Source organism: Scardinius erythrophthalmus, assembly GCF_964197995.2.
Source record: "Scardinius erythrophthalmus genome assembly, chromosome: 10".
NCBI classification, from domain to species: Eukaryota; Metazoa; Chordata; class Actinopteri; order Cypriniformes; family Leuciscidae; genus Scardinius; species Scardinius erythrophthalmus.
In genome coordinates this window covers 4,190,687-4,211,362 of record NC_138230.1, presented here as the reverse complement: position 1 = coordinate 4,211,362, position 20,676 = coordinate 4,190,687, and the positions used below count along the sequence as shown (strand labels likewise).

Here is a 20,676-nt window from a genome sequence, read left to right as displayed (position 1 = left end):
GGAGTGCAGTTCAGATGATGTCCACAAGAGGAGACTCTGCTATTATAGATGAAGTCCTCTACACTGGAGTGCAGTTCAGATGACGTCCACAAGAGGAGACTCTGCTATTATAGATGAAGTCCTCTACACTGGAGAGCAGTTCAGATGATGTCCACCAGAGGAGACTCTGCTATTATAGATGAAGTCCTCTACACTGGAGAGCAGTTCAGATGATGTCCTCAAGAGGAGTCTCTGCTATTATAGATGAAGTCCTCTACGCTGGAGAGCAGTTCAGATGATGTCCTCAAGAGGAGACTCTGCTATTATAGATGAAGTCCTCTACACTGGAGAGCAGTTCAGATGACGTCCACAAGAGGAGACTCTGCTATTATAGATGAAGTCCTCTACACTGGAGAGCAGTTCAGATGATGTCCTCAAGAGGAGACTCTGCTATTATAGATGAAGTCCTCTACGCTGGAGTGCAGTTCAGATGATGTCCACTAGAGGAGACTCTGCTATTATAGATGAAGTCCTCTACACTGGAGAGCAGTTCAGATGATGTCCACAAGAGGAGACTCTGCTATTATAGATGAAGTCCTCTACGCTGGAGAGCAGTTCAGATGATGTCCTCAAGAGGAGACTCTGCTATTATAGATGAAGTCCTCTACACTGGAGAGCAGTTCAGATGATGTCCACAAGAGGAGGCTCTGCTATTATAGATGAAGTCCTCTACACTGGAGAGCAGTTCAGATGATGTCCTCAAGAGGAGACTCCGCTATTATAGATGAAGTCCTCTACACTGGAGCGCAGTTCAGATGATGTCCTCTACACTGGAGAGCAGTTCAGATGACGTCCACAAGAGGAGACTCTGCTATTATAGATGAAGTCCTCTACGCTGGAGAGCAGTTCAGATGATGTCCTCAAGAGGAGACTCTGCTATTATAGATGAAGTCCTCTACGCTGGAGAGCAGTTCAGATGATGTCCTCAAGAGGAGACTCTGCTATTATAGATGAAGTCCTCTACGCTGGAGAGCAGTTCAGATGATGTCCTCAAGAGGAGACTCTGCTATTATAGATGAAGTCCTCTACACTGGAGAGCAGTTCAGATGATGTCCACAAGAGGAGACTCTGCTATTATAGATGAAGTCCTCTACACTGGAGAGCAGTTCAGATGATGTCCTCAAGAGGAGACTCCGCTATTATAGATGAAGTCCTCTACACTGGAGCGCAGTTCAGATGATGTCCTCTAGAGGAGACTCTGCTATTATAGATGAAGTCCTCTACACTGGAGAGCAGTTCAGATGATGTCCTCAAGAGGAGACTCCGCTATTATAGATGAAGTCCTCTACACTGGAGCGCAGTTCAGATGATGTCCTCTAGAGGAGACTCTGCTATTATAGATGAAGTCCTCTACACTGGAGAGCAGTTCAGATGATGTCCTCTAGAGGAGACTCTGCTATTATAGATGAAGTCCTCTACACTGGAGAGCAGTTCAGATGATGTCCTCTAGAGGAGACTCTGCTATTATAGATGAAGTCCTCTACACTGGAGAGCAGTTCAGATGATGTCCTCAAGAGGAGACTCCGCTATTATAGATGAAGTCCTCTACACTGGAGCGCAGTTCAGATGATGTCCTCTAGAGGAGACTCCGCTATTATAGATGAAGTCCTCTACACTGGAGAGCAGTTCAGATGATGTCCACAAGAGGAGACTCTGCTATTATAGATGAAGTCCTCTACACTGGAGAGCAGTTCAGATGATGTCCACAAGAGGAGACTCTGCTATTATAGATGAAGTCCTCTACACTGGAGCGCAGTTCAGATGATGTCCTCTAGAGGAGACTCTGCTATTATAGATGAAGTCCTCTACACTGGAGAGCAGTTCAGATGATGTCCTCTAGAGGAGACTCTGCTATTATAGATGAAGTCCTCTACACTGGAGAGCAGTTCAGATGATGTCCTCTAGAGGAGACTCTGCTATTATAGATGAAGTCCTCTACACTGGAGAGCAGTTCAGATGATGTCCTCAAGAGGAGACTCCGCTATTATAGATGAAGTCCTCTACACTGGAGCGCAGTTCAGATGATGTCCTCTAGAGGAGACTCCGCTATTATAGATGAAGTCCTCTACACTGGAGAGCAGTTCAGATGATGTCCACAAGAGGAGACTCTGCTATTATAGATGAAGTCCTCTACACTGGAGAGCAGTTCAGATGATGTCCACAAGAGGAGACTCTGCTATTATAGATGAAGTCCTCTACGCTGGAGAGCAGTTCAGATGATGTCCACAAGAGGAGACTCCGCTATTATAGATGAAGTCCTCTACACTGGAGCGCAGTTCAGATGATGTCCTCTAGAGGAGACTCCGCTATTATAGATGAAGTCCTCTACACTGGAGAGCAGTTCAGATGATGTCCACAAGAGGAGACTCCGCTATTATAGATGAAGTCCTCTACACTGGAGAGCAGTTCAGATGATGTCCACAAGAGGAGACTCTGCTATTATAGATGAAGTCCTCTACGCTGGAGTGCAGTTCAGATGATGTCCTCTAGAGGAGACTCTGCTATTATAGATGAAGTCCTCTACGCTGGAGAGCAGTTCAGATGATGTCCACAAGAGGAGACTCTGCTATTATAGATGAAGTCCTCTACACTGGAGTGCAGTTCAGATGATGTCCACAAGAGGAGACTCTGCTATTATAGATGAAGTCCTCTACACTGGAGAGCAGTTCAGATGATGTCCACAAGAGGAGACTCTGCTATTATAGATGAAGTCCTCTACACTGGAGTGCAGTTCAGATGATGTCCACAAGAGGAGACTCTGCTATTATAGATGAAGTCCTCTACACTGGAGTGCAGTTCAGATGATGTCCACAAGAGGAGACTCCGCTATTATAGATGAAGTCCTCTACACTGGAGTGCAGTTCAGATGATGTCCACAAGAGGAGACTCTGCTATTATAGATGAAGTCCTCTACACTGGAGAGCAGTTCAGATGATGTCCACAAGAGGAGACTCCGCTATTATAGATGAAGTCCTCTACACTGGAGTGCAGTTCAGATGATGTCCTCTAGAGGAGACTCCGCTATTATAGATGAAGTCCTCTACACTGGAGAGCAGTTCAGATGATGTCCTCTAGAGGAGACTCCGCTATTATAGATGAAGTCCTCTACACTGGAGTGCAGTTCAGATGATGTCCTCTAGAGGAGACTCCGCTATTATAGATGAAGTCCTCTACACTGGAGTGCAGTTCAGATGATGTCCTCTAGAGGAGACTCTGCTATTATAGATGAAGTCCTCTACACTGGAGAGCAGTTCAGATGATGTCCAAAAGAGGAGACTCTGCTATTATAGATGAAGTCCTCTACGCTGGAGAGCAGTTCAGATGATGTCCTCTAGAGGAGACTCTGCTATTATAGATGAAGTCCTCTACACTGGAGAGCAGTTCAGATGATGTCCACAAGAGGAGACTCTGCTATTATAGATGAAGTCCTCTACGCTGGAGAGCAGTTCAGATGATGTCCACAAGAGGAGACTCTGCTATTATAGATGAAGTCCTCTACACTGGAGAGCAGTTCAGATGATGTCCTCTAGAGGAGACTCTGCTATTATAGATGAAGTCCTCTACACTGGAGAGCAGTTCAGATGATGTCCTCTAGAGGAGACTCTGCTATTATAGATGAAGTCCTCTACACTGGAGTGCAGTTCAGATGATGTCCTCAAGAGGAGACTCTGCTATTATAGATGAAGTCCTCTACACTGGAGAGCAGTTCAGATGATGTCCTCTAGAGGAGACTCTGCTATTATAGATGAAGTCCTCTACACTGGAGAGCAGTTCAGATGATGTCCACCAGAGGAGACTCTGCTATTATAGATGAAGTCCTCTACACTGGAGAGCAGTTCAGATGATGTCCTCAAGAGGAGACTCTGCTATTATAGATGAAGTCCTCTACACTGGAGAGCAGTTCAGATGATGTCCACAAGAGGAGACTCTGCTATTATAGATGAAGTCCTCTACACTGGAGAGCAGTTCAGATGATGTCCACAAGAGGAGACTCTGCTATTATAGATGAAGTCCTCTACACTGGAGTGCAGTTCAGATGATGTCCTCAAGAGGAGACTCTGCTATTATAGATGAAGTCCTCTACGCTGGAGTGCAGTTCAGATGATGTCCACAAGAGGAGACTCTGCTATTATAGATGAAGTCCTCTACACTGGAGAGCAGTTCAGATGATGTCCTCAAGAGGAGACTCTGCTATTATAGATGAAGTCCTCTACACTGGAGAGCAGTTCAGATGATGTCCACAAGAGGAGACTCTGCTATTATAGATGAAGTCCTCTACGCTGGAGAGCAGTTCAGATGATGTCCACAAGAGGAGACTCTGCTATTATAGATGAAGTCCTCTACACTGGAGAGCAGTTCAGATGATGTCCTCAAGAGGAGACTCTGCTATTATAGATGAAGTCCTCTACACTGGAGAGCAGTTCAGATGATGTCCACAAGAGGAGACTCTGCTATTATAGATGAAGTCCTCTACACTGGAGAGCAGTTCAGATGATGTCCTCAAGAGGAGACTCTGCTATTATAGATGAAGTCCTCTACACTGGAGAGCAGTTCAGATGATGTCCTCAAGAGGAGACTCTGCTATTATAGATGAAGTCCTCTACACTGGAGAGCAGTTCAGATGATGTCCACAAGAGGAGACTCTGCTATTATAGATGAAGTCCTCTACACTGGAGAGCAGTTCAGATGATGTCCACAAGAGGAGACTCTGCTATTATAGATGAAGTCCTCTACACTGGAGTGCAGTTCAGATGATGTCCTCAAGAGGAGACTCTGCTATTATAGATGAAGTCCTCTACGCTGGAGTGCAGTTCAGATGATGTCCACAAGAGGAGACTCTGCTATTATAGATGAAGTCCTCTACACTGGAGAGCAGTTCAGATGATGTCCTCAAGAGGAGACTCTGCTATTATAGATGAAGTCCTCTACACTGGAGAGCAGTTCAGATGATGTCCACAAGAGGAGACTCTGCTATTATAGATGAAGTCCTCTACGCTGGAGTGCAGTTCAGATGATGTCCACAAGAGGAGACTCCGCTATTATAGATGAAGTCCTCTACACTGGAGAGCAGTTCAGATGATGTCCACAAGAGGAGACTCCGCTATTATAGATGAAGTCCTCTACACTGGAGAGCAGTTCAGATGATGTCCACAAGAGGAGACTCTGCTATTATAGATGAAGTCCTCTACACTGGAGAGCAGTTCAGATGATGTCCACAAGAGGAGACTCCGCTATTATAGATGAAGTCCTCTACACTGGAGAGCAGTTCAGATGATGTCCACAAGAGGAGACTCCGCTATTATAGATGAAGTCCTCTACACTGGAGTGCAGTTCAGATGATGTCCACAAGAGGAGACTCTGCTATTATAGATGAAGTCCTCTACACTGGAGAGCAGTTCAGATGATGTCCACAAGAGGAGACTCCGCTATTATAGATGAAGTCCTCTACACTGGAGAGCAGTTCAGATGATGTCCACAAGAGGAGACTCTGCTATTATAGATGAAGTCCTCTACACTGGAGAGCAGTTCAGATGATGTCCACAAGAGGAGACTCCGCTATTATAGATGAAGTCCTCTACACTGGAGAGCAGTTCAGATGATGTCCACAAGAGGAGACTCCGCTATTATAGATGAAGTCCTCTACACTGGAGTGCAGTTCAGATGATGTCCACAAGAGGAGACTCTGCTATTATAGATGAAGTCCTCTACACTGGAGAGCAGTTCAGATGATGTCCACAAGAGGAGACTCCGCTATTATAGATGAAGTCCTCTACACTGGAGAGCAGTTCAGATGATGTCCACAAGAGGAGACTCTGCTATTATAGATGAAGTCCTCTACGCTGGAGAGCAGTTCAGATGATGTCCACCAGAGGAGACTCTGCTATTATAGATGAAGTCCTCTACACTGGAGAGCAGTTCAGATGATGTCCTCAAGAGGAGACTCTGCTATTATAGATGAAGTCCTCTACGCTGGAGAGCAGTTCAGATGATGTCCACAAGAGGAGACTCTGCTATTATAGATGAAGTCCTCTACACTGGAGAGCAGTTCAGATGATGTCCACAAGAGGAGACTCTGCTATTATAGATGAAGTCCTCTACACTGGAGAGCAGTTCAGATGATGTCCTCAAGAGGAGACTCTGCTATTATAGATGAAGTCCTCTACGCTGGAGAGCAGTTCAGATGATGTCCACAAGAGGAGACTCTGCTATTATAGATGAAGTCCTCTACACTGGAGAGCAGTTCAGATGATGTCCACAAGAGGAGACTCTGCTATTATAGATGAAGTCCTCTACGCTGGAGAGCAGTTCAGATGATGTCCACCAGAGGAGACTCTGCTATTATAGATGAAGTCCTCTACGCTGGAGAGCAGTTCAGATGATGTCCACAAGAGGAGACTCTGCTATTATAGATGAAGTCCTCTACACTGGAGAGCAGTTCAGATGATGTCCACAAGAGGAGACTCTGCTATTATAGATGAAGTCCTCTACGCTGGAGAGCAGTTCAGATGATGTCCACAAGAGGAGACTCTGCTATTATAGATGAAGTCCTCTACGCTGGAGAGCAGTTCAGATGATGTCCACAAGAGGAGGCTCTGCTATTATAGATGAAGTCCTCTACGCTGGAGAGCAGTTCAGATGATGTCCACAAGAGGAGACTCTGCTATTATAGATGAAGTCCTCTACGCTGGAGAGCAGTTCAGATGATGTCCACCAGAGGAGACTCTGCTATTATAGATGAAGTCCTCTACACTGGAGAGCAGTTCAGATGATGTCCACAAGAGATTTCAGAATGATGCCACAAGAGGAGACTCTGCTATTATAGATGAAGTCCTCTACACGGAGTGCATTCAGATGATGTCCACAAGAGATACTCAGCATCGGGGGGGGGGGGGGGGTGATGTCCACCAAGAGGAGACTCTGCTAGTATAGATGAAGTCCTCTACACTGGAGTGGCAGTTGTTTCAGATGATGTCCTCAAGAGTCTGCTATTATAGATGAAGTCCTCTACGCTGGAGAGCAGTTCAGATGATGTCCACAAGAGGAGACTCTGCTATTATAGATGAAGTCCTCTACACTGGAGTGCAGTTCAGATGATGTCCACAAGAGGAGACTCTGCTATTATAGATGAAGTCCTCTACGCTGGAGTGCAGTTCAGATGATGTCCACAAGAGGAGACTCTGCTATTATAGATGAAGTCCTCTACACTGGAGTGCAGTTCAGATGATGTCCACAAGAGCAGACTCTGCTATTATAGATGAAGTCCTGCAGTTCAGATGATGTATCTTATTTTATTTTATAATCACTTTATTAGCCAAACGATTAAAAGGAGTATTACATTATATTATTGATGAAGCACAGTCTGGCTTTATGCAAGATAGACACATATCTAACAATATAAGATTAATATTAGATATTTTAGATTATTCTGATATAATTAATAATCATAGCTTCATTTTTTTCTTAGATTATTACAAAGCTTTTGATACTTTAGAACACGTTTTTTATTTCAAGCTCTTAAAAAAATAGGATTTGGTGATTTTTTCTGTAAGACAGTTAAAATGTTTGTAAATGGAAATAGTTTTATTAAACTAAAAAACGGAACCTCTCCCAGATTTTTCCTTAATCATGGTGTTCGACAGGGTTGTCCAGTGTCTCCTTATTTATTTTTAATTGCAGTACAATTTCTTAATTTGCATATTACAAGGAGCAACCTAAAAGGCATCACTGTAGGAACTAAAAAAATGAATCATAAGTCATAAGCTGATGACACAGCGATGTTTATAGAAGACTCTTCTCAAATCCCCGTAGCCTTAAATATCCTTCAGTCATTCTCTAGAGCTGTAAAATATCTTGGCATAGAAATAACTAAAGATAAAAATAGATGTGCAACAAACTTTAATCTGATTATTGCTAAAACAAAGAGAAAACTGAATTGCTGCTTCAAAGGGATCTATCTATTAAAGGAAGAGTTTTGCTCACTAAGGCCGAGGGACTTTCACGTCTCTCTTATGAGGCTCAATCTCTCTATGTTGATAAGTCCACATGTAAATTGATTGATACATGGATTTCTCGGCGACGTCATCACTGCTTGCGCACGCAACCAAGAGGCAAAAGACCCGCGCTCTTCGTACCGGAGTAAAGGGTTCGGCTAGTAGCATAGTGGTGGTGTTGTTGCTAAGTCAAAATGCCAAGGAGTTGTAGCCAGTGCTGGGTGCCTGATGTTCAACATTCCTATGGGGAAGCATGGTTTTGCCCAAAAAAATGCCTTAAAATCATACGGCTTGGCTTTAATGCCTTGCCTTTGACTAGGAAAGCACATCCTCAACACGCAAAAATCCGGTGCAGCATCAAAGTATTTGACGAGCTGCACATGACCATATTAGCACGTAGTAGCCTATGCATCAAGGGATTTGTATGCTCTAATCATTTCTCTTGTATACTTGAAGTCTGAATAAGATAATTATATCAGGCCATAGCCTACAATTGCTGGCCACTTCTTGTCATCCACAATCCAAAGATCGTCATGTATTGCATAGATCCGGCAAGATCTCACCATTGCTGAGATTAAGTTTTTTTTAATATAAGTTAGGCTAATCGCCACGGTCGGAGGTACTAAGGGTTCCCACATAATCCATCGTAAAATCTTTGATTTACAGTAAAGTAACGTTATGTGTCATGAAATTTTACAGGTCGTAACGTAAACAAGGCTAACTTATATAAAAGCAAAGCTCTATAGATGCTGCACTCCTAACATTGGCTATTACATTACTACATTGCTATAGTCTAACGTTAACATGATAATTCATGCATCACAGTATGTCCGGATTTTAATTCGTAAACAGTTGGACGTTTTACATAATGTTATATTAATATAATATAAACATAAACAAACAGATCCAACTCTGAAATTGCAGTTTATTATTGAGTCAGCAAGAAATTACAAACAATGCGAAATCTACGTTAATTACAATGTTCTTTTACAGAACTCGGCATGACAGATAGCGGTTTTCTGCCTCTTGGATGCGCGCGCATCCGGTATTGTTTGTATACAAGAAACCCGTGTATAGAGATCCGACAGATTTTGATAAGAACCACTATATGAAGAAATCGGTTATTCTAAACAATTATAACAAATGTGGTTTAAATTTGATTGATTTTATATTCTTTAAATTATACTTTTAAAATAAATTGGCTTCATCGGTATTTGAAAAATCAAGACTCCATCTGGAATATCTTCCACAACAAGCATTTTCACATTTTGGGGGTATAAGATTTTTATTAATGTGCAATTACAACATATCTAAAATTCCCATCAAACTTTCAAATTTCCACCAACAAGTACTTTTGGCATGGGCTTTAATATATAAACACAATTTCACCCCCCATAAATTCTTTATTTGGAATAATCAAAATATTTTATACAAAAATAGATCTTTATTTTTTGATAAATGGTTTAATAACGGCTTACTTTTAGAATGTCAGCTATTTAACAACCAAGGCTTTTTAATGACTTACACTGAATTTCTTTCTGAATACAATATGCCAGTGACCCCAAAGAGCAATACCAGCAGGAATCTGTACTCTCTTAAAAAACTGCATTCACTCTATAATTACTACTTTTCCTGAGCCATCTGAAACTCCAATATAAAATATGTTTTTCAGGAAAAAAAGATAGAAATAATAAAGTTAGATCCCTGTTTCTCCTGCAATCTCTTATTGGAGTAATTAATTAACAAATTTAAATTGGTTAAAAAAAGATTTGGTCCTTACAACAGAAATATTTTCTAACTAATAAAGTAAAAGAAGTGTCCTTTAAAATAATAAATCAATTCTACCCTGTTAAATATTTTATGATTAAATATAAAAATAATATTGACACAAGATGCTCATTTTGCCAAGTTCACACAGAAACTGTTTATCATTTATTTTGGTCATGTTTCTGAACAACTATGGAAAAATATTGAAATATTTATTAAAGATAATATCCAGCAAGATATATCAGTAACCTTTAAATACATTATTTTTGGATACTTTGAGTCTGACCCCAATAAAATAAAAGCTTGTTTTGTTATTAATTTATTTTATTTTATTGGCAAATTTTACATTCATAAATGTAAATTCACTACAAACCAATTTTTTTGAAATAATTTAAAATGTACCTTAACACTAATTCATCCTCAGTAAATAAGAAAGCAATTAAAACTATTTCAAATTGTAATGGCTTTAATTTGTGTACACTAAATGATATATAAGATGTCTTACCCTCATGATTCCTTTTTTCTTCTTCTTCATTTTTCTTTATTTTTATTTGTCTTGGTTATGCACTGCTATTATGTATGTTCAGATGACATTGTACATATTATTATATTTTGTATCGACATTTTTGTAATTCTGATACAAATTTGTATACCATGTTTGTCATCTCTGTATTGTTTGCAAGCATAATATTTTTTTTTTTTTTAAATAAATAAATAAAAAGAAGCGCTCGGAGGTGGCGTCTACTGGGTCCTAATGTCCTAACTCCTACAGTAGGATAAACTTAACTTTTCCATATTAGCTTAATGTTACCTGTTGCTCGTGTAGTTTGAAGACTCGCGGCGAACTGCTGTAGATCCGCTGCAAGGGAAACTCCGCCTATGACGTCACCTCCGCCAAATGCTTACTTCCGCCATTTTTTTTTTTAAATAATATATATATATTTTTTGTATTATTATTATTGTTAGTGGCAATGGTGTATAAGTGTATTGATATTTATTATAATATTTATAATAATAATAATTTACATTTATCAGAGAGGGGCACAATACATTTACACAATAAGGGGCAAAAGGGGCTTAGTGAAAGTGAAAGTTCATTGCAGTGTGTTTTATTTACAAGCGCCATTTTACACCCGGCTTTAAGAATCTTTAAATAAGAACAACGGATCATCCAAGTATCAAGTGATGTTTGTATAAGTTTTATTTAACGTGCTGTTGATGGAAAACTCGAGCCTCGAGGTGTTTAATAACTTTATATTCAGAGCAAGTGTTCCTGTGTGGCGAATGGAAATGAACTTACTTCCTCACTAACGTAAGTAACCATGAAATATTAAAGTACATTACACATGAAATTCTTAATATACAGTTTTTTTAACTTATCAATTATTGGACATAGACATATAGCCTAGACCCTATATGTTAGAATACACTTTTACACTTTATGTAGGTCTAATTTTCGTTTTCATTACTAAAAACCAAGCTTTTCTCTTTAACATCTGTAGTGTTTGTTTTAACTTTTTTTGTGCTGTGTTTCTTAAACTTTGATATAGTTTTCTGTGTAAATGAATGTCAATTACAAAGAGTGCTGTTGTTACAATCTCCCTTAATGTAATGACATTTTTATTGAACATTTAATACCAATAAATACATTTATTGGTTTACATAAAAATCAATAGGAAACATTTTATTTTAAAATACTTGGACCTGTGTATACTGTATTAGTTTCACAGATGTATTAAATGTGTGCTTACAGTAAACTGTCCCATTTGTACAATATTTGAGGCTTCAGTGGAAGAACATTAAACTCTAGTGTTACAAACTTCCCAGTCTGTTCAGCCGAGATATTTCTGTTTTAAACACACACAGATGAAATACTGGAGAAAACGCTACAGATCTGACTGAAGCTTCATGAAGACTGAATGAATCATGGACGACACACACACATTCAGACATGGAGATTCTTCTCCAGGATTCAGGTACTTCAATCTTCATATGATCTTAATGTTATAGAAGACTCATTTTCTGCACATAACAGGGTGTTGTGTGTGTTTGCCAGGGTTGGGATAGTGATCTGTTGTCTCTATCATATTCTGGTGCCGGGATATACAGTAGTTGGAGCCACTCAGAGTCTTTAAACACTGTCCAAAGACACACAGATACAGTAGACAGCTAGATGATATATGACATTATCCTTGGACAGTCTCATCACTCTTCAACACACTGTCTTAATAGACAACCTTCTCATGTGGGATTTATTTTCATGTTAAATCAGCCAAGTTGATTCTTGTCTCTGTTCTGTTAAAGTCAATGTGAGGGTGACAGATCAATCTCACCGGAGTCCAGCTGTGTGTCCATGAAGAGTGACGCGTCTATGATAGAGCCAATGAGATTTGAGGGAAAACACACATCAACTGATCTGAGGTACAACATCTTTGTTTAGACAGACAGAGAGACCACAGACACACACAAATAATGCATGTATGGCATAATTAGGCAAATATCCACTTATTATCAAAATACAGTAATAGGTGATGATATTGTGTAAGCATGTATAACTCAGAGACTCACACTATTATAAAGCGCTGCAATAGCAGGAGTCGAGCACAGGATCAGGTCTCCTCTCACAGCTGATCCAGAGCTTCAGTCCTGATGTTTCACTAACATCTACTGACCCACAAAACACTGATAATCTGGACCAGAACAATACTGACAAACTCAACCAAACTAAACACAACTACATCACTTACTGGGAAACACAAACACAACAACAGATTAAAAAGCATTGGTAAAAGATAAATGGATGGATTGATTCTCTATGTGAGGTTTATCTTCATGTGTTGTAATATAATTACAAATTCTTGTCTCTGTTCTTTTGTTTCTATTCTATTGAAGTCTAAACCACAGGGAGAAATCAATCCCACCGGAGCCCAGCTGTGTGTCCATGAAGAGTGACGCGTCTATGATAGAGCCAATGAGATTTGAGGGAAAACACACATCGACTGATCTGAGGTACAACATTTCATAGATAGATAGATCTTCCCGAGTTACATGCAGACTTTGGAAAGACTATTTTTTGGCTCTCAGACAGGTTTTGACATTAATGATTTTAGGTAACTTGAGCGGCAGATTCCCATCATAATCAAAATGAATCCACTGCATCTTCAGTGGCTCAGTTGCCGGAAGTAAATGAAGAGTCTGATGCTCACTCTTACATCCAACAACACACCTGGCTTTCTTAGTAGGGAACTGGGGCATTTCTCTCATCACTACAGCTGCTCCAGCACGTGGAAAATGGCGGACTGTGTTCAGGTCACTGAGGGCGGGGTCTATCAGCATTAGTGGGCGGGGCCAAGGCATTTTGTAACGTCACAAAAAGTAGCATCTGCAAATGGCCTTTTCTGAGGCACAGATTATGATTTATGGAGATTGAAAAAAGAGGAGTGGATGGATTTTTACCATTATAGGGTGGACAGGGGCGGATTTAGGTCAAATATAGGAATGGGGCCGTATACAACTGCACACATTTACCTGGATAATCCTTGAGGATTCTTTCTCTGTTATGATGCTTGCTTATGCACAGCTGTGTCCAATCTTTATACATTTTCATGTACATTATTATGGCTTTTATTCTTGTTTTATACCCTGAAATAGCAACAGTAGGCTATGACACATGGAACTGTCTGAGCAGTGTGGTGTGGCTTACACTTGCCATATCATAGTTTTCACCCCAGTGCAGTCACGGTACTCTCATTTCAACAGGTTATAACAGTATTATTACGCATCTTGTATATAAAAAGCATTTTTTAGGGGGCCCTTGACTTTTGGGGGCTCAAAGCAGTCCTTACCTTTGCCTAATGGTAAGTCCTCCTCTGTGTGTACACACACTGCCGACACGCATTTATGTTCAAACACCATGTAAAGGTGAGTTTTGCATTATAGCATTATTATATTATATCTTTAACTCTTTACCCTCCACTGATGGAATTTTCCGTCTTTCCGTGTTTTCACTGTTATACGGTAGGGGGCGCTATTACACATCTCCTGAAAGAGTATTAAATCTCCTGATCAAAGCACAGGCGACGAAAACGAGCGATCTCATATGTAATCATATGCTTATGTAAAATAACACGATCATCAACATTAAACAGCATATGAAACAAAACTGTCTAATGTTACTTAGGTGTTGATAAAAAAGTGTGAAGCTAGAATAAGACTTTTTTTTGTTTGTTTAAAGGGAGAGGGTCTGTTCTTTCTTTTGATATATTGAATGTTCAGATATTCATACAAAAAAATATTTCTGGGGACCATGAAAATGTGAAAATGGTCAAAAACACTGGCGGTGGCTGGTAACTTTAAACAGAAAAGGCTGGCGGGGAAAGAGTTAAAAGACAACGTTCTCATGTGGAATTTATTTTCATGTAAAATCAACCATATTGGTTCTGGTAGAGAATAACTCTTTTATTTCTATTCTGTTGTTGTATTAAAGTCAATGTGAGGGTGACAGATCAATCTCACCGGAGCCCAGCTGTGTGTCCATGAAGAGTGACGCGTCTATGATAGAGCCAATGAGATTTGAGGGAAAACACACATCGACTGATCTGAGGTACAACATTTCATTGATAGATAGATCTTCTCGAGTTACATGCATGCAGACTTTGGAAAGACTAATTTTTGGCTCTCAGACAGGTTTGTTCTATCCATTTATTTTAACCTGTTAAGCTGCACCAGTGCGTCGGCGCACTGAAGCGGTTTTTTTTATATATAGCTCAAAGTTACTATCAGATTTAATGTTATACTTCGACAAACTATACATCATTAAAAAGATATAAGACTCAAGTTTCAGTATTTGACCACTATTGTATTCTGAGAAACTTATAGCGACAGTTATTTCTTAATTTGTGTCAGGAGTTATGAAATGAAAAAATGAGTCGATACCTTTAATATGAATTATGCGCGTCAGCCGCTTTCATTCATAAAAAAGCTCCCGTGCTGTCGTCATGACAGCGATACACAAAACAACGTCCCTCAGGGCTTTAGCTCAAAAATGTGCAGATTTGGAGAAATATTGATATATTCTCATAGATTCACATCATATTTCTATAGACAGGAATAATATTTATTGAATTTATACCCAAATGCGTCGATGTAATCATTATGAGTGCTTGCATACTCTGATACTGTGTTTTCAATTCATACCAATAGCCTGAGGGCGCTATATGCACAATAATTGTCCATATATAGAACATGAAGAAGAGCCATGATCATGTGACATTCCAGGATGTCACTGGTACACACAAAGCTACAGAGTTCGCGCTGTAAAATGCAGATACAGATGTTTTGAAGATAATAAACATGATTGCAATGATATTTGAGTTACCTGTGTTTTCCAAGCCATGCCAGGTATTTTCATAATAATAGATTATATTTATAATGTAATGCTAATCTATATAGACTATCATTGTGCAGAACAGTATACAATAGTATATTTTCTGTCTGATTTTTTTATCTGAAGCCAAATTAGATTACAGAAGATTATTTAAAATACTCCACTTGCGTTTTAAAGTAAGTTTGGAGCACAAACATGGTTTTAATCTCATAAATTGTCATGTATTAATGGTGTGCTAAGCTAACATGCTAGCTCCCTAGGTGCACCTGCAACCTAGAAGTTATACTTTTATGTTTTTTTGAATGCTTACTGAAAGTTTCTTTATTCAAGAATGTTCTTTATTCTTTATTTAAAATGTGAGGTGAACTTTGATAAAAGAAATTAGGGACTGAAACCCTATGAATAGCATGTGAATAGCCAGTCGTTAGTAACTATAATGCAAACAAAAGAAATGCATATTTAGAGCCATAACCAGGCTGGAGAAGTGTGAATGTGTGCAGGGGGAGACTGAGACTGAATGGGGATCGTTTGCACCACAAAACAATAGAGACAATAAGACTGAATGGATGACTTAAAAGATGACTAAACATCAGCAGCATCTTAGCGTCAAATCAAAATAAAGTCAACTGACATGGTCTTGAAAAACATTTCACTAAATACAGAGTTTTGGACTTATTATCTTCAGATTTTAAACATAAAATGTTTAGACATGTGGCTTTAGCTGTAGTGCATTTCTAGATTGCTCCAGGGCCAACTTCAATTTTATTTTCATGAGGATGTTTCATTAAAATTAATTTCTAATAACTTTACAAAATTTTGAAGCTATTTATAACAATTTTTGTCATTATGACAATAATTAATTCTACATTTACAATAAACTGCCAGGTGTCAGCTTTCAAATGAGATCATACTTGTGCTTTTAGTACAAAGGGTTCATGAACTGTATCTGTTTCAGTTTGGGTATGTCATTTCTGGGGATTTTTCAAAAGTGGGGTTGCAGCTTAACAGGTTAATAGAGGAAAACAAGATACATTTATTGAACTGAACCACATTGGCCCTGAAAAATATCAAAAAAGATATCAAAAGAAAATTTTGCTAAGAACTGAAATCTAAAAGGATATCTTTAAAACTTCTTGAGTTACAGACATACAAACTTTGGAAAAATACACATGACAGTTTCTGCTTCAGAGTCCCAATTTTTAAACTGTCACCGTTTGGCATATGATGCAACAAACATAAGCATAATTTGCGAGTTGGACATGTGGGACATGTGCCCACCACTCTTCTCCCGGGTCGATATTGTCCCAAGCACTTTTTGAAACATCTCGCAGCACGGATGTACCTAATACACACGAAACATCTCCAGTTGACTAGCAAGAGTATTAATTTCATTAGTTTGTGTTAATTTCATTCTGGTGCTGGAATGTGGTGTTTTTGAACTCATGCTGAGTGTGTGTTGCCGCTGTTATCAGTGTCAGAACGATCTCTTGTGTCTTCACACAGACGACAGACGAACACTTCAATTAAATGATTAAAACATTAAATACAGACAGGGCAGTTTCTGACCATTTTATTAATTCCCCCTTACAACTTAAACACTCAACTTACATGTTTCTGATCATCGTCTATCTTATTAAAACATTTTTTATACTAATATTCAGAATGTACTTGTGCTAAAATACAGTGTTATGTTAAAGTGTTAACAGGAGCATTGAGGAGTTCATTGGCACCCTCTATCTGGCTCTATCTGGCTCTATATGAATTCTTGTCTCTGTTTTCTCGACTCTGTTGTATTGTCTCTGTTCTGTCCGTGTTTGTCCACAATTAGTGAACAGTCTATGGACACTCGAGGAACATTTAGGGGAAGACACATGTCATCTAATCTGAGGTACAACATTTCTGTCATAAAGATATTTTACTATAACTTTTACTTCTTTAATTTATGTTGTAATCTAATGATTTATTCTTTCAGTCGTGATTCTCAACTGGCCCAAAGCACATTTAAATCAAATCTGCTGAAGAAGTTTCAGCGTCTGTGTGAAGGAACAGCAAAGCAGGGAAACCCAACACTCCTGAATGAGATCTACACAGAGCTCTACATCACTGAGAGTGAAAGTGGAGAGATCAATAATGAGCATGAGGTGAGACAGATTGAGACACAATCCAGGAGAGCAGAAACAGAGGACACACCGATCAAATGCAGTGACATCTTTAGACCTTTACCTGGACAAGACAAACCCATCAGAACTGTGCTGACAAAGGGAGTCGCTGGCATTGGGAAAACAGTCTCTGTGCAGAAGTTCATTGTGGACTGGGCTGAAGGGAAAGAGAATCAGGACGTCCAGCTCATATTTACACTTCCTTTCAGAGAGATCAACTTGATGAAGGACAAAACACTCAGTCTTTCAGATCTTCTTCATGTCTTTTTCCCTGAAACAAAAGAAATGGAAATATCCAGTGATGAATATAAAGTGTTGTTCATCTTTGATGGTCTGGATGAGTGTCGTCTGTCTCTGAACTTTAAGAGCAAAGTGAAACTGTGTAATATATCTGAATCAGCCTCAGTGGACGAGCTGCTGATGAACCTCATTGAGGGGAATCTGCTTCCCTCTGCTCTCATCTGGATCACCTCCAGACCAGCAGCAGCGGATCTCGTCCCCTCTGAGTGTGTCCATCTAGTGACAGAGGTACGAGGCTTCAATGAGCCACAGAAGGAGGAATACTTCAGGAAGAGAATCAGTGATCAGAGTCTGGCCAATACAATCATCACACACTTGAAGTCCTCGAGGAGCCTCCACATCATGTGCCACATCCCAGTGTTTTGCTGGATCTCAGCCACTGTTCTCGAGGAGATGTTGAGTGAAGCAGAGAGAGGAGAGATTCCCAAGACTCTCACTCAGATGTACACACACTTCCTGATCATTCAGACCAACATCAAACATGAAAAGGACTATAAGAAGAGAGAGAAAGATGAAGACATGATTCTCAAACTGGGGAAACTGGCTTTCCAGCAGCTTGTGAAAGGCAACCTGATCTTCTATGAGGAAGACCTGAGAGAGTGTGGCATTGATGTGACAGAAGCATCAGTGTACTCAGGATTGTGCACTCAGATCTTCAGAGAGGATTTGGGCTTGTATCGGGGGAAAGTCTTCTGCTTTGTTCATCTGAGCATCCAGGAACATCTAGCAGCTCTATATGCACACATTCACTTTACAAATGAGAACAGAAATGTGTTTGACAAAACCAAACAAAGTTTCTTTTCTAAAATCTTAAATCAGAAGAAATATCATTCATTATTTGAGCTGCATCAGAGAGCTGTGGATGAGGCTTTACAGAGTAAGAATGGACATCTGGACCTTTTCCTGCGTTTCCTTCTGGGTCTCTCATTGGAGTCCAATCAGACTCTCTTACGAGAACTACTGACACAGACTGGAAGCTGCTCCTACAACAAAGAGGAAACAGTTCAGTACATCAAACAGAAGATCAGGAAGAATCGCTCTCCAGAGAGATCCATCAATCTGTTCCACTGTCTGAATGAACTGGGTGATGATTCTCTGATGCAGGAGATCCAACATTATCTGAAATATGGAGAAATAGGAGGAACCAAACTCTCCTCTTCACAGTGGTCAGCTCTGGTTTATGTGTTGCTGACATCAGAGCGGAAGATGGATGTTTTTGATCTAAATCAGTTTATTGGAGCCAATACTAGAGCAGATAAAGTTCTTCAGAAGCTGATGCCTGTGGTTAAAGAATCCAGATCACTTCAGTAAGTCACACTGACAACAATCATTACACTGATAAAACATGATCATATTTATGAGTTTAAAAATACAAAAATGGTGTGCACATCCCAAACACCCAGATTGGGCGCAGGTGCAGGACAACTGAATGATATAGACAAATAAAGAAGTGTGAAGTCCGCACACTGAAAATTACTGCTCCAAAATAATTTATTCAAGCAACTTTACGACCCTCAGGTCTTCATCAGGCACAATCATGGACTTTACACTTCTATATTTGTCCATATTTATGAGTTTAGCATGTGCTTTCGTACCAAAACAACACTGTAAAATGAGAAATTCACATATATATATATCTTTGGTGTACTTATAACAGCACATGAATAATCAAATACTAATACCTGAATTAATAGTTATTTCAACATGAACTCATGATTAGCGAAGATATGAACTAATCATGAACCAATGTAGAGCTATCCTTAACTACGACTAGACCTAAACTAAATCAGCCAGGCTCCATAAGAATAAATAACTACTCTGAATTTGAATCAAACATGATTTAATACTCTCAACATTGTGTGTTTCTCTCCTGTGGTGAATAATTAATGATATACAAAAATAATATATACCAAAAAAGTTTACCATCAAGTCACTGAAAAGGATGAATAATCTTTATTAGATTCTTTCCAAAGCTTCTGAGGTCATTTTACTTTTGATAGTTTTTGATAGTGTTTTATGGTGCGTATTTCTCGACACCTTTAAACTTATTTTGATTATTCTCAGGATAGGTAAAGTACGTCAAATCTGTCCTAAATCATAAGCATCTGAATTTTCATACTCACAATCTATAGGTCAGAAGACTTCTTCATGATCTGTTCAGTTCAGTATTTTAGAAATCAAAGACTTTTGGCAGGCGAGCTTCTTAGATTAAATTAAATATAGTTTTATTATTTACAGGTTAACTAGTTTACCAAAAGGCATACTTGTAACAGGACAATTGCATATTTTCCACAACAATAGTTATAAGCATAATTGGATGATGTGAAGAGGTGACGACTGCTTTCATATACAAATCTGTTAAGGAGAAATTCATATATATCTTATTATTTATATCAGTGTTTCCTGAACTGAGAGACTGAAGAGTATCATTGTTCTCTACAGGTTGTGGGATTGTGGTGTTACAGATGAAGGTTGTGCTGCTCTGAGATCAGCTCTGAGATCAAACCCCTCACACCTGAGAAAACTGAAACTGTCATATAATAAAGTAGGAGATTCTGGAGTCGAGCAGCTTTCTGATCTACTGCAGGATCCTCACTGTAAACTGGAGACACTGTGGTAAGATTGTTTAAAATGTCCCAACATAGTCCTCTATTTTAATGGTAAATAATGATTGCCATACAAAAAAAAAGAAAAAAAAATCTACTGTGAAATTACTAATGGAAATGTTGATTTTTATTTTCGTTAGATTCTTTCCAATGTGTCCGACATCATTTTACAATATTAATGATAGATTAAACATGACTGGATGATGTAAAGATGTAAAGATGTGACAGCCGTGTTCATATACAGATATGTTGATGATTTTTGGGTACTTGCATAAAAAAAATGAATATTCGGTTACACTTTATTTTAAGGTGTCATTGTTACAGTGTAATTATATATTTAAGTACTGAGTAATATTAAGCAACTACATGTACTCACTATAGGGTAAGGGTAGGATTAGGATTTGGTTGAGGGTTAGTTGCGTGTAATT

The 20,676-nt window shown here is 39.2% G+C and overlaps 2 protein-coding genes across 2 annotated transcripts in view; one reads left to right on the top strand and one right to left on the bottom strand.

The window, feature by feature from the left end:
• LOC308697126 (uncharacterized protein) overlaps positions 1–20,676 on the bottom strand; it is an 874,503-nt gene that overhangs the window by 776,347 nt on the left and 77,480 nt on the right. The gene's annotated exons all lie outside the window — the stretch shown is intronic.
• LOC308697127 (uncharacterized protein) overlaps positions 10,894–20,676 on the top strand; it is a 377,069-nt gene continuing 367,286 nt past the window's right edge. Inside the window, exons 1-8 of the mRNA XM_081376240.1 lie at positions 10,894–11,109; positions 11,664–11,773; positions 12,102–12,218; positions 12,690–12,806; positions 14,284–14,400; positions 17,012–17,071; positions 17,156–18,949; positions 20,085–20,258. Of these exons, the coding sequence (XP_081232366.1) occupies positions 11,724–11,773; positions 12,102–12,218; positions 12,690–12,806; positions 14,284–14,400; positions 17,012–17,071; positions 17,156–18,949; positions 20,085–20,258 (2,429 nt within the window). The 5' untranslated portion in view covers positions 10,894–11,109; positions 11,664–11,723. The remainder of the gene's footprint in view (positions 11,110–11,663; positions 11,774–12,101; positions 12,219–12,689; positions 12,807–14,283; positions 14,401–17,011; positions 17,072–17,155; positions 18,950–20,084; positions 20,259–20,676) is intronic.